The following is a 13,509-nucleotide window of genomic DNA, read 5'->3' as shown; positions in this document are numbered from 1 at the left end:
CTCTCCCCTGAATAGCAAACTAATGAATGCTTGTAAAGCCTGCAGTTAGCCACTGATTCCTTCCAAACCACTCATTGTTAAATTTGCAATTTCCAACTTGTTGTGTAATGTTTATGTGAAATGGCCGATGAGCACCAATACGTTTTATCTGTCATTTCTCTTCGTAGATTGTTGATTTGATTTATGATGATGACTGCTAGCTAAGATTTTGAAAGTACGATGTTGACATGATCAGTCCAATCAAAGCTACTGTAGATTTGACGTCATTTTATCTGTGGCTTACCTTGAGACTTCTTGGACGGGCACTTTTAATGTATCTCAATGGCAGCACCCACGGGGCTTGAATTTTCGAGCTCACCCTTAGATTTGGCAGTGACGTGGCGTCCCAATGAGTGATAGAACACTGAGCCAATCACGGCGCAACTAGAGAACATTACCAAACCCTACGCTCCACATTTCCCGCTGGCTGCCCCAGCAGAAAGCACTGAGCTAGGCTGAACCACCTCCACAGAAAGCACTGAGCTAGGCTGAACCACCTCCACAGAAAGCACTGAGCTAGGCTGAACCACCTCCACAGAAATCACTGAGCTAGGCTGAACCACCTCCACAGAAAGCACTGAGCTAGGCTGAACCACCTCCACAGAAAGCACTGAGCTAGGCTGAACCACCACCACCACAGAAAGCGCTGAGCTAGGCTGAACCACCTCCACAGAAAGCACTGAGCTAGGCTGAACCACCTCCACAGAAAGCACTGAGCTAGGCTGAACCACCTCCACAGAAAGCACTGAGCTAGGCTGAACCACCACCACCACAGAAAGCACTGAGCTAGGCTGAACCACCTCCACAGAAAGCACTGAGCTAGGCTGAACCACCTCCACAGAAAGCACTGAGCTAGGCTGAACCACCTCCACAGAAAGCACTGAGCTAGGCTGAACCACCTCCACAGAAAGCACTGAGCTAGGCTGAACCACCACCACAGAAAGCACTGAGCTAGGCTGAACCACCACCACAGAAAGCACTGAGCTAGGCTGAACCACCTCCACAGAAAGCACTGAGCTAGGCTGAACCACCACCACAGAAAGCACTGAGCTAGGCTGAACCACCTCCACAGAAAGAACTGAGCTAGGCTGAACCACCACCACAGAAAGCACTGAGCTAGGCTGAACCACCTCCACAGAAAGCACTGAGCTAGGCTGAACCACCTCCACAGAAAGCACTGAGCTGGGCTGAACCACCTCCACAGAAAGCACTGAGCTAGGCTGAACCACCTCCACAGAAAGCACTGAGCTAGGCTGAACCACCTCCACAGAAAGCACTGAGCTAGGCTGAACCACCTCCACAGAAATCACTGAGCTAGGCTGAACCACCTCCACAGAAAGCACTGAGCTAGGCTGAACCACCACCACAGAAAGCACTGAGCTAGGCTGAACCACCTCCACAGAAAGCACTGAGCTAGGCTGAACCACCTCCACAGAAATAACTGAGCTAGGCTGAACCACCTCCACAGAAAGAACTGAGCTAGGCTGAACCACCTCCACAGAAAGCACTGAGCTAGGCTGAACCACCTCCACAGAAAGAACTGAGCTAGGCTGAACCACCTCCACAGAAAGAACTGAGCTAGGCTGAACCACCTCCACAGAAAGCACTGAGCAAGGCTGAACCACCACCACAGAAAGAACTGAGCTAGGCTGAACCACCTCCACAGAAAGCACTGAGCTAGGCTGAACCACCTCCACAGAAAGCACTGAGCTAGGCTGAACCACCTCCACAGAAAGCACTGAGCTAGGCTGAACCACCTCCACAGAAAGCACTGAGCTAGGCTGAACCACCTCCACAGAAAGCACTGAGCTAGGCTGAACCATCTCCACAGAAAGCACTGAGCTAGGCTGAACCATCTCCACAGAAAGCACTGAGCTAGGCTGAACCACCTCCATTTTGGAGCTGCCTTAGTCAAGAAAGCATTGTTTTCAAACTGATAAGTCACATGTATTAATGCCAAAATAACAAACAGAACAGGCATCCCCCAAAACAAAAACAAGTACATTTCTTTGCTAAAAATATGGGGATGCAAACAGCCCTGAATGACTGGTCGACACTGGTCATGATATGACCTCAACCCTACTTTGCTTCAAGACATAACAATGTTTTCCCAGCATGTATCTACTGCACTGTTGTCTAATAGTAACTATGGGGAACAGCAGCACTGGCCATGTTTTCCCAGCATGTATCTACTGCACTGTTGTCTAATAGTAACTATGATGAACAGCAGCACTGGCCATGTTTTCCCAGCATGTATCTACTGCACTGTTGTCTAATAGTAACTATAATATAATATATATATAATATGATGAACAGCAGCACTGGCCATGTTTTCCCAGCATGTATCTACTGCACTGTTGTCTAATAGTAACTATGATGAACAGCAGCACTGGCCGGACGACCACCCAGATCTCCTCGGTCTCTTCCTCAGTGCTTGTGTCGTCCCTGTCAACGCTCAGCTCTGTGAGTGCCTGGAACCTGGGCCAGGCCAGTGCAGTCATCACTACCGGAGGCTTCCAGGTGAGGGCGCCATCTCCTTCATACTCATAGAATCATAGTCTCAGCCTTCTATTTTGACTCCGATGTTCTACTGCATTGTTTGGATGGATCAAAGTCTGTTTGATAAGAAAATATAAAACGTCTCCCTGTGTCGCAATGGGTTAATAAAATAACAAATATTTTTAATTGATAATCACACTTAAATGAGCCTGATCTGATTTACTATTTCATTGACAGATAAAACACTGCCTCCTCCCTGATCTCACTGGGCACTGTCCTTGGGGGCATTTTGTCAGCGATGATAATGAACATCTCAGCCACTGAGCTGTTGACAGCATCCCAGAGCTCTGTTTGTCACCAACATGCTGGCTGCCCAACAGATTGTTCAGGAAGTCTACATCAGCAAGGTACCAGGTGGATCTGAGGATGTTGTATTGGCTACAGTAACAGTTTTGTGGGTCACACTGATATAAGATACTGTATTTGCACCTAAATTCCTCAACATGACGAAGGGGACACATTCTTTGTTATAACAAAATAGTTGTCTTTCCACTGTCATTCCCTATTAGATAATCATCATCAATGAAAACCCCAACGCGTTGGTTGTAAACATACCTGATGCCGTGGCCATACTGATCCCCAGAGCTCTCCTGACCTTTTCTCAGGAGACTGTTATGGTCTCGACATCACTTATGAACATCACTTAGCTAATATATCTTGGACATGATTGACTCATTTCTCCACAGTTGACCTGCATGTACAATTTACTGAAAGACAACCTCTACCTGAACTTTGCAGATTATCTCTTAAACATGCTACTCTATTACAAGTAAATATCAGCCTGTTTGTCATCTCTTCCTGTTTGTCATCTCTTCCTGTTTGTCATCTCTTCCTGTTTGTCATCTCTTCCTGTTTGTCATCTCTTCCTGTTTGTCATCTCTTCCTGTTCGTCATCTCCTCCTGTTTGTCATCTCCTCCTGTTTGTCATCTCTTCCTGTTCGTGTTTGTCATCTGTTTGTCATCTCTTCCTGTTTGTCATCTCTTCCTGTTTGTCATCTCTTCCTGTTCGTCATCTCTTCCTGTTTGTCATCTCTTCCTGTGTGTCATCTCTTCCTGTTTGTCATCTCTTCCTGTGTGTCATCTCTTCCTGTTTGTCATCTCTTCCTGTTTGTCATCTCTTCCTGTTTGTCATCTCTTCCTGTCATCTCTTCCTGTTTGTCATCTCTTCCTGTTTGTCATCTCTTCCTGTTTGTCATCTCTTCCTGTTTGTCATCTCTTCCTGTGTGTCATCTCTTCCTGTGTGTCATCTCTTGCTGTTTGTTATCTCTTCCTGTTTGTCATCTCATTGTCATCTCCTCTTGTTCGTCATCTCTTCCTGTTTGTCATCTCTTCCTGTTCGTCATCTCTTCCTGTTTGTCATCTCTTCCTGTTTGTCATCTCTTCCTGTTTGTCATCTCTTCCTGTTTGTCATCTCTTCCTGTTTGTCCTCTCTTCCTGTTTGTCATCTCTTCCTGTTTGTCATCTCTTCCTGTTTGTCATCTCTTCCTGTTTGTCATCTCTTCCTGTTCGTCATCTCTTCCTGTTTGTCATCTCTTCCTGTTTGTCATCTCTTCCTGTTTGTCATCTCTTCCTGTTTGTCATCTCATTGTCATCTCCTCTTGTTTGTCAACTCTTCCTGTTTGTCATCTCCTCCTGTTTGTCATCTCTTCCTGTTTGTCATCTCTTCCTGTTTGTCATCTCTTCCTGTTTGTCATCTCTTCCTGTTTGTCATCTCTTCCTGTTCGTCATCTCTTCCTGTTTGTCATCTCTTCCTGTTTGGCATCTCCTCCTGTTTGTCATCTCCTCCTGTTTGTCATCTCTTCCCCACAACCGTTTGTCATCTCTTCCTGTCATCTCTTCCTCTTTGTCATCTCTTCCTGTTTGTCATTCCTGTTTGTCATCTCCTCCTGTTCGTCAACTCTTCCTGTTTGTCATCTCCTCCTGTTTGTCATCTCTTCCCCACAACCGTAAGGCTCTCCAGAGGGTAGTTAGGTCTGCACAACCCAATGTTACAGGAAGGCCATAAAGATCATCAAGGACAACAACCACCCGAGCCACTGCCTGTTCACCCCGCTATCATCCAGAAGGCGAGGTCAGTACAGGTGCATCAAAGCTGGGACCGAGAGACTGAAAAATAGCTTCTATCTCAAGGCCATCAGACTGTTAAACAGCCACCACTAACATTGAGTGGCTGCTGCCAACACACTGACTCAACTCCAGCCACTTTAATAATGGGAATTGATGGGAAATGATGTAAAATATATCACTAGCCACTTTAAACAATGCTACCTAATATAATGTTTACATACCCTACATTATTCATCTCATATGTATACGTATATACTGTACTCTATATCATCTACTGCATCCTTATGTAATACATGTATCACTAGCCACTTTAACTATGCCACTTTGTTTACATACTCATTTCATATGTATATACTGCACTCAATACCATCTACTGTGTCTTGCCTATGCCGCTCTGTACCATCACTCATTCATGTATCTTTATGTACATATTCTTTATCCCCTTACACTTGTGTCTATAAGGTAGTAGTTTTGGAATTGTTAGTTAGATTACTTGTTGGTTATTACTGCATTGTCGGAACTAGAAGCACAAGCATTTCACTACACTCGCATTAACATCTGCTAACCATGTGTATGTGACAAATAAAATTGGATTTGATTTTATTTGATTTGACATCTGATAACACTATCATACAAACCAAGACCAACAGTATCACACCTTCAGCACACTTCTTTCTTTTGCAATGGATTTCTGGAAAGGTTGTGGTTTTGATAGCTCCTGAGTGGCGCAGTGGTCTAAGGCACTGCATCTCAGTGCCAGAGATGCCACTACAGTCCCTGGTTTGAATCCAGGCTGTATCACATCCGGCTGTGATTGGGAGTCCCATAGGGCGGCGCACAATTGGCGCAGCGTCGCCCGGGTTTGACTGGGGTAGGCCGTCATTGTAAATAAGAACTTGTTCTTAACTGATTTGCCTAATTAAAACAAAATATATCCCCTAGGCTATAGCCAATCACAAGTACAGAATGTTGGGAGGTCAATGCAGTTATATAGAAACATAAGATTATGAATCACCTTTCATTAATTAATGCATCACTTTGCTGTGTAATATTCAGGGAATTTGGGGAGTGAATGTTACAAAGACAATGTTGAGGTACTGGGTAACATGGTGTACACTATGGACGGCTCCTACATCCCAAACTCTGACCCCTTTCATTCTACAGCGACTCAGGTCATGCTCAGGTCACTGCCATGGAAACCCTCCTGCTTTCATGGACACCATAGTATGGGTATGAAAACTTTTTTTTATAAAAAATAAAATCACACGTTGTACATGCAATAAGAATACAATTCACAATCTTGAACTTTTCAGAAACACCATGTTGTCAACAAACATTGGAAGACCTTGGAACCCTACCATTGTATCTGACCCCAAAACCTTCTGGAGCCTGTTCACAAGAGCAAGTTTACACTTGTGATCTTTGTAAAAAGGTGCGTATTCATATTGATGAATTTTTTTTTTTTTTTTTTATGTTTGGTTTGGTATTCACAGGAGGTGGAAAGAACATTCCTCAAGTTCTTTATGCGCCAGCTGAGGAAGAAGGGAACCCTGAAGAGGAAGCTGAAGAGCAGCTCAACTCACTCCGGAGATCCTAACGAGGAGCAGGTAAACCCACTATGCCCTAATCATCTTGGAGAAACAGCTTTTAAAAAAAGACTAATTGATCATTAGCCATGAGATTTTGATGGGTAGCATGCTTGTGTGCTGGTGGGTGTCTATGTTCATGTTCATATGACTTCTCTTTCTCACCACTGGCAGCATCATCCAGTCGACCATCGCAGACGCCTAGTTCCCCTTCGGCTTTGACGTGACCCAGTTTGATCTGGACACCAACGTTTTGAGACAATCTTGATGCGATCACTGAAACATTGGATGATGATGATTTTAGCTAAAATATATATCCAGCTAATAATGTTATCAATATGGCCGTTTGACGTTTGCCTCTTAGAAACAGAATGGAAACTATGACTATGGCCGTGCATGTCTCTACTCTAGGAAGACCAGTCCAGTTTTTAAACTGACTCCTTGATTCATTAGTTAAAATGACTCGAGGATGAATTAATCTGTGAAAAATCATGTTCTACAGGCTTCTTCATCAGGCATTGTTGACTATCAGCTCCAGGTGCTGGGGCCCGTGTCTCGTGTGGCCACTCTTGATGACATCACAAAGTGGAGAGCCACCAAAATCACTACACTGTCAGCGGTGATCGACTCCAACGATGGTTCATGGGAAGCAGCGAAGGTATATTTGGGGAAGAGATGTGTTGTACTTTCTACTTTTCTTTCTACGTTGATTCACTCTAATACTGGTCTCTCTCTGTGGATGCATTCAGAGTAAGGCAATCATCACAACATACTTGAACACGTTAGTTAAAACTCCTTGGCGAGTTCTGAGTTAAAGACCATAATCTCTAGTCTGTGTTCTGCGGACGTGAGCTTCCTGAAGACATGACATCAGACTGCCTGAAGTGAGTATATCTGACCTGCTTAGGAAAAACACCACTAATGATTTATTTCACATTTCTGTTTATCAAGTCATGGACAACAATGAGATAATACGCCAGCTAAACTGTAGTCATAGTTAACAATGAGAAAATAAGCAGTAGTCCTTGGATAACAATGAGACAATATTGTAGCTAAAGAGTAAACCTACATACACTGTATGATCATAGATTTACCAATAACGAATTGACAAACATATAACCCTGTCAACTAAATTATGTACATTTTTGTGTTTCTCACATTTATCTTCTAAGAAATGCCAATTCCCTGGATGTGACCTCCTGCTCCACTGAGCAGAAGAGTGATAAATTATATGATATGACCAAGACTTCCTTTAGCTCACAGCGTAGCGCTAATACAGCCCATTACCAACTGATCAGTCTCGACCTAACACAGACACTACGGAAGAGTATCAGGGACAAGTGAAGAGGAAATAAACAGTGATGGGTGGTCCCTACCTAACACAGGAAATAAACAGTGATGGGTGGTCCCTACCTAACACAGGAAATAAACAGTGATGGGTGGTCCCTACCTAACACAGGAAATAAACAGTGATGGGTGGTCCCTACCTAACACAGGAAATAAACAGTGATGGGTGGTCCCTACCTAACACAGGAAATAAACAGTGATGGGTGGTCCCTACCTAACACAGGAAATAAACAGTGATGGGTGGTCCCTACCTAACACAGGAAATAAACAGTGATGGGTGGTCCCTACCTAACACAGGAAATAAACAGTGATGGGTGGTCCCTACCTAACACAGGAAATAAACAGTGATGGGTGGTCCCTACCTAACACAGGAAATAAACAGTGATTACCAACTGATCAGTCCCTACCTAACACAAACACTACGGAAGAGTATCAGGGACAAGTGAAGAGGAAATAAACAGTGATGGGTGGTCCCTACCTAACACAGGAAATAAACAGTGATGGGTGGTCCCTACCTAACACAGGAAATAAACAGTGATGGGTGGTCCCTACCAGGAAATAAACACCCTAGGAAATAAACAGTGATGGGTGGTCCCTACCTAACACAGGAAATAAACAGTGATGGGTGGTCCCTACCTAACACAGGAAATAAACAGTGATGGGTGGTCCCTACCTAACACAGGAAATAAACAGTGATGGGTGGTCCCTACCTAACACAGGAAATAAACAGTGATGGGTGGTCCCTACCTAACCTGGGGCAGGAAATAAACAGTGATTAATGATGAGCTTGGTCCCTATTGTTCATTCCTCCTGCAGCCGTTGGAACACAGGAAATAAACAATCTAGTGATGGTTTCTAATGTGGTCCCTAGGTTTATAATGGGCTGAAATCTGGTGGGACTGCTGTACACAGGAAATAAACAGTGATGGGTGGTCCCTACCTAACACAGGAAATAAACAGTGATGGGTGGTCCCTACCTAACACAGGAAATAAACAGTGATTACCAACTGATCAGTCCCTACCTAACACAGACACTACGGAAGAGTATCAGGGACAAGTGAAGAGGAAATAAACAGCCCATTATAAACATAGTGGTGTTGGTAGTTGGATTTTTATTTTGCATGAATAGTACTTTAAAACCATGAAATTCTTTGTAAATAAAGTAGATATTTCCAGAATAAAGTATTTAAAACATTTTTGTGACTAAAGTCAATGTTTTGAGTGGCAATATTTTGAGAATAAACTAACATTTTATTTTGAGAATAGTCACATTTTGGGAATAAAGTCGCAGTTATATTTCAATATGAAAGTAGAGGATTTGTCTCCCAGCACGCCACCGTTGAAATGCCTGAGTTAGATGACTGGTGAAACTATACTTTAGAATTGGCTTTAGTAAGAAGGTAATCATTTCTCTTTAAGCAAACAATAACCATGTAAGTATTAGGACCTGAAAGAGGTTGTGCCACAGATTGGGTCTTTTCAGAAGAAGGAAACACACTGTGGTTTCAGTATATACAGTAGATACAGTAGACAGAGACGGGTTGATTGTGTGTGTGTGTATGTGTGTGTGTGTGTGTGTGTGTGTGTGTGTGTGTGTGTGTGTGTGTGTGTGTGTGTGTGTGTGTGTGTGTGTGTGTGTGTGTGTGTGTGTGTGTGTGTGTGTGTGTGTGTGTGTGTGTGTGTGTGTGTGTGTGTGTGTGTGCAGGTCTGTTTGTGTATGCAGCAGGTGTGTGTGTGTGTGTATGCAGTTGTGTGTGTGTGTGTATGTGTGTATGCAGGTGTGTGTGTGCATATGCAGTTGTGTGTGTGTGTGTGTGTGTGTGTGTGTGTGTGTGTGTGTGTGTGTGTGTGTGTGTGTGTGTGTGTGTGTGTGTGTGTGTGTGTGTGTGTGTGTGTGTGTGTGTGTGTGTGTGTGTGTGTGTGTGTATGCAGGTCTGTTTGTGTATGCAGGTGTGTGTATGTGTGTATGCAGGTGTGTGTGTGCGTATGCAGGTGTGTGTGTGTGTATGCAGTTGTGTGTGTGTGGGCGGTAAAAAGTAAGGTCAAAACAATGCAATTCAAACAGGCATCACTGTGCACTCAAGCTTATCTATCTAATGACTTGCACGCACACACCAGTATTTCCCTGGCAGTTTCAGACTAGTCCTACACTCTTCTATTTCCCATGAAGCGTTAAGCATAAACAACTGTTGGCACTGACTGTGAAGAGACCTGGGGTCCCTGTCAGTCCGCCCTCTAAATTCACTACAACGTTCTGCTGTGTAGCCCAGGCGAACACCTAATCTGTGTATAATGGCAACTATTAATGACGTTATCCATGGTTCCTGACTAACAGTAGCAATTCCCCTTTAAGGCAACTATTCTCCTTGTGAACTACATGGGCACAGCAAATATAAGTGAATTAAATTGGGATCCTGGAGACCGGGGGCTGTGTGTGTGTGTGTGACTGTGTCCTATGTCAAGCTGCTCTCTAAATTCGCAACTACACCACTAGTTTGCAGCCCATTATAAACCTACAGCGGTCCACCAGATTGCAGCCCATTAGAAACCTACAGCGGTCCACCAGATTGCAGCCCATTATAAACCTACAGCGGTCCACCAGATTGCAGCCCATTATAATCCTACAGCGGCCCACTAGATTGCAGCCCATTATAAACCTACAGCGGCCCACCAGATTGCAGCCCATTATAAACCTACAGCGGCCCCCTAGATTGCAGCCCATTATAAATCTACAGCAGTCCCACCAGATTTCAGCCCATTATAAACCTACAGCGGCCCACTAGATTGCAGCCCATTAGAAACCTACTGGCCCACTAGATTGAGTACCCTAACCGGTAGGCTAATTGTGCATTATAGTGGGCAAGTGAAAGTAAATTATAGACCTATCCAACGGCTGCAGGAGGAATGAACAATGAAGAAGGGACCATAGTGCTCTCCAAGCTCATCATTAATCTCTGCGACCCTGGATCTCAACCCCGCCCTGTGCAACTGGGTCCTGGACTTCCTGACAGGCCGCCCCCAGGTGGTGAAGGTAGGAAACAACACCTCCACTACGCTGATCCTCAACACAGGGGGCCCACAAGGGTGCGTGCTCAGCCCCCTCCTGTACTCCCTGTTAACCCATGACTGTGTGGCCACTCACTCCTCCAAATCAATCATCAAGTTGCAGACGACACAACGGTGGTAGGTCTGATTACCAACAATGACAAGACAGCCTACAGGGAGGAGGTGAGTTACCTGGCAGATAGGTGCAGTACTTCAGGTTAGCAATATGGTGACAGTGTAGTATGTTCTGCTTGCAGTGCTTCAGGTTAGCAATATGGTGACAGTGTAGTATGTTCTGCTTGCAGTGCTTCAGGTTAGCAATATGGTGACAGTGTAGTATGTTCTGCTTGCAGTGCTTCAGGTTAGCAATATGGTGACAGTGTAGTATGTTCTGCTTGCAGTGCTTCAGGTTAGCAATATGGTGACAGTGTAGTATGTTCTGCTTGCAGTGCTTCAGGTTAGCAATATGGTGACAGTGTAGTATGTTCTGCTTGCAGTGCTTCAGGTTAGCAATATGGTGACAGTGTAGTATGTTCTGCTTGCAGTGCTTCAGGTTAGCAATATGGTGACAGTGTAGTATGTTCTGCTTGCAGTGCTTCAGGTTAGCAATATGGTGACAGTGTAGTATGTTCTGCTTGCAGTGCTTCAGGTTAGCAATATGGTGACAGTGTAGTATGTTCTGCATAGTTCTGCAGAAGAACAAGCGTTAGATGACTGATGTCAATATCTGCCTCCTATTAAAACAAAAAGGAAAACACTAGGTTCAATCTGTCTAATAATCTGATATGTGGTGAGCTGTGATGTACAATCAAATGATAGAATCTGCTTTGTTCTGCACTTAAACCAAGAAGCAAGAAACAAAACCAAATCCCCCCCCCCCCCAAAAAAAAAAAAAATCACCAAATGGATTCCGTATATAGAAAATCTCATGTAATGTACCAGACTGTAACCCGTAATGTTTTATAGACTATGAACCAGTCGATGTCAAGAGTACTGTTCAGAGGTTGCACCACAGGTTCCAAACGTGTTGTGGCAAACTGTGTATGTGTTTTTTTTTTCTGGGGCCTGGAAGTTTTTCCTGATTTCATGACCTGGTAAGGTTAAACTCTGGGTCCTATTCGTAGGCTAGGTTCCAACGTTAACTTTTTTTCTCTCCCTGGCACGTCTGGGCCAGTTGGCCAAAAATCTACTAGCGTGAACAGAATTTTACTGGCCCGGACATGGTGTAGTTTCTAAATGCAGGGCTGCAGGGCCTATACTATAGGTTGGCATGCTTTCTCTCAGTATGCAGCTACGGTATTAATAGGCTGTATTTGGTTCAATGTATTTAAAAGCTGTTTAATACAGCAATATAAGCCATTACTTTATTCTTTAGAATTGTGTTATATTAATTACATTCATCTGTTTCTAAAGTATGTCATATATATATATATATATAAATGTAAAGTATGTCATATATATATATATATGTATATTAAAAAATGTAAAGTATGTCATATATATATATAAATGTAAAGTATGTCATATATATATATATAAATGTAAAGTATGTCATATGTATATATATATATATATATATATATATATATATATATATATATATATAAATATATGTATATAAAAAATGTAAAGTATGTCATATATATATATAAATGTAAAGTATGTAATATATATATATAAATGTAAAGTATGTCATATATATATATATAAAATGTAAAGTATGTCATATATATATATATATACATGTAAAGTATGTCATATATATATATAAACTCTCCGAGTTGGGCATCTCCGGCGCGGCCCACGCTTGGATTGCGTCCTACCTGACAGGTCGCTCCTACCAGGTGGCGTGGCGAGAATCTGTCTCCTCACCACGCGCTCTCACCACTGGTGTCCCCCAGGGCTCTGTTCTAGGCCCTCTCCTATTCTCGCTATACACCAAGTCACTTGGCTCTGTCATAACCTCACATGGTCTCTCCTATCATTGCTATGCAGACGACACACAATTAATCTTCTCCTTTCCCCCTTCTGATGACCAGGTGGCGAATCGCATCTCTGCATGTCTGGCAGACATATCAGTGTGGATGACGGATCACCACCTCAAGCTGAACCTCGGCAAGACGGAGCTGCTCTTCCTCCCGGGGAAGGACTGCCCGTTCCATGATCTCGCCATCACGGTTGACAACTCCATTGTGTCCTCCTCCCAGAGCGCTAAGAACCTTGGCGTGATCCTGGACAACACCCTGTCGTTCTCAACTAACATCAAGGCGGTGGCCCGTTCCTGTAGGTTCATGCTCTACAACATCCACAGAGTACAACCCTGCCTCACACAGGAAGCGGCGCAGGTCCTAATCCAGGCACTTGTCATCTCCCGTCTGGATTACTGCAACTCGCTGTTGGCTGGGCTCCCTGCCTGTGCCATTAAACCCCTACAACTCATCCAGAACGCCGCAGCCCGTCTGGTGTTCAACCTTCCCAAGTTCTCTCACGTCATCCCGCTCCTCCGCTCTCTCCACTGGCTTCCAGTTGAAGCTTGCATCCGCTACAAGACCATGGTGCTTGCCTACGGAGCTGTGAGGGGAACGGCACCTCAGTACCTCCAGGCTCTGATCAGGCCCTACACCCAAACAAGGGCACTGCGTTCATCCACCTCTGGCCTGCTCGCCTCCCTACCACTGAGGAAGTACAGTTCCCGCTCAGCCCAGTCTAAACTGTTCGCTGCTCTGGCCCCCCAATGGTGGAACAAACTCCCTCACGACGCCAGGACAGCGGAGTCAATCACCACCTTCCGGAGACACCTGAAACCCCACCTCTTTAAGGAATACCTAGGATAGGATAAGTAATCCTTCTCACCCCCCATTTAAGA

General features: G+C 44.2%; 1 protein-coding gene and 2 long non-coding RNA genes across 3 annotated transcripts in view; 1 reads left to right on the top strand and 2 right to left on the bottom strand.

The window, feature by feature from the left end:
- tpo (thyroid peroxidase) overlaps nucleotides 1–7,139 on the top strand; it is a 65,692-nt gene extending 58,553 nt beyond the window's left edge. The window contains exons 10-13 of the mRNA XM_046367731.1: nucleotides 2,408–2,559; nucleotides 6,159–6,272; nucleotides 6,754–6,909; nucleotides 7,083–7,139. Coding sequence (XP_046223687.1) covers nucleotides 2,408–2,559; nucleotides 6,159–6,272; nucleotides 6,754–6,909; nucleotides 7,083–7,139 — 479 coding nt within the window. The remainder of the gene's footprint in view (nucleotides 1–2,407; nucleotides 2,560–6,158; nucleotides 6,273–6,753; nucleotides 6,910–7,082) is intronic.
- Nucleotides 7,140–7,154: 15 nt separating this feature from the next.
- LOC124045358 lies at nucleotides 7,155–8,142 on the bottom strand. Its single transcript, XR_006840840.1, has 2 exons — nucleotides 8,077–8,142; nucleotides 7,155–7,960 (listed from the first exon to the last, which is right to left on the bottom strand). It is a non-coding gene; the product is annotated as an uncharacterized LOC124045358 (long non-coding RNA).
- Nucleotides 8,143–8,189: 47 nt separating this feature from the next.
- Nucleotides 8,190–9,180, bottom strand: LOC124045357. Its single transcript, XR_006840839.1, has 2 exons — nucleotides 8,507–9,180; nucleotides 8,190–8,350 (listed from the first exon to the last, which is right to left on the bottom strand). It is a non-coding gene; the product is annotated as an uncharacterized LOC124045357 (long non-coding RNA).
- Nucleotides 9,181–13,509: the final 4,329 nt, after the last annotated feature.

Source organism: Oncorhynchus gorbuscha, linkage group LG10 (assembly GCF_021184085.1).
Source record: "Oncorhynchus gorbuscha isolate QuinsamMale2020 ecotype Even-year linkage group LG10, OgorEven_v1.0, whole genome shotgun sequence".
NCBI lineage: Eukaryota > Metazoa > Chordata > Actinopteri > Salmoniformes > Salmonidae > Oncorhynchus > Oncorhynchus gorbuscha.
Note: the sequence above shows the minus strand (reverse complement) of the source record. Positions and strands in the feature narration are given on the sequence as shown.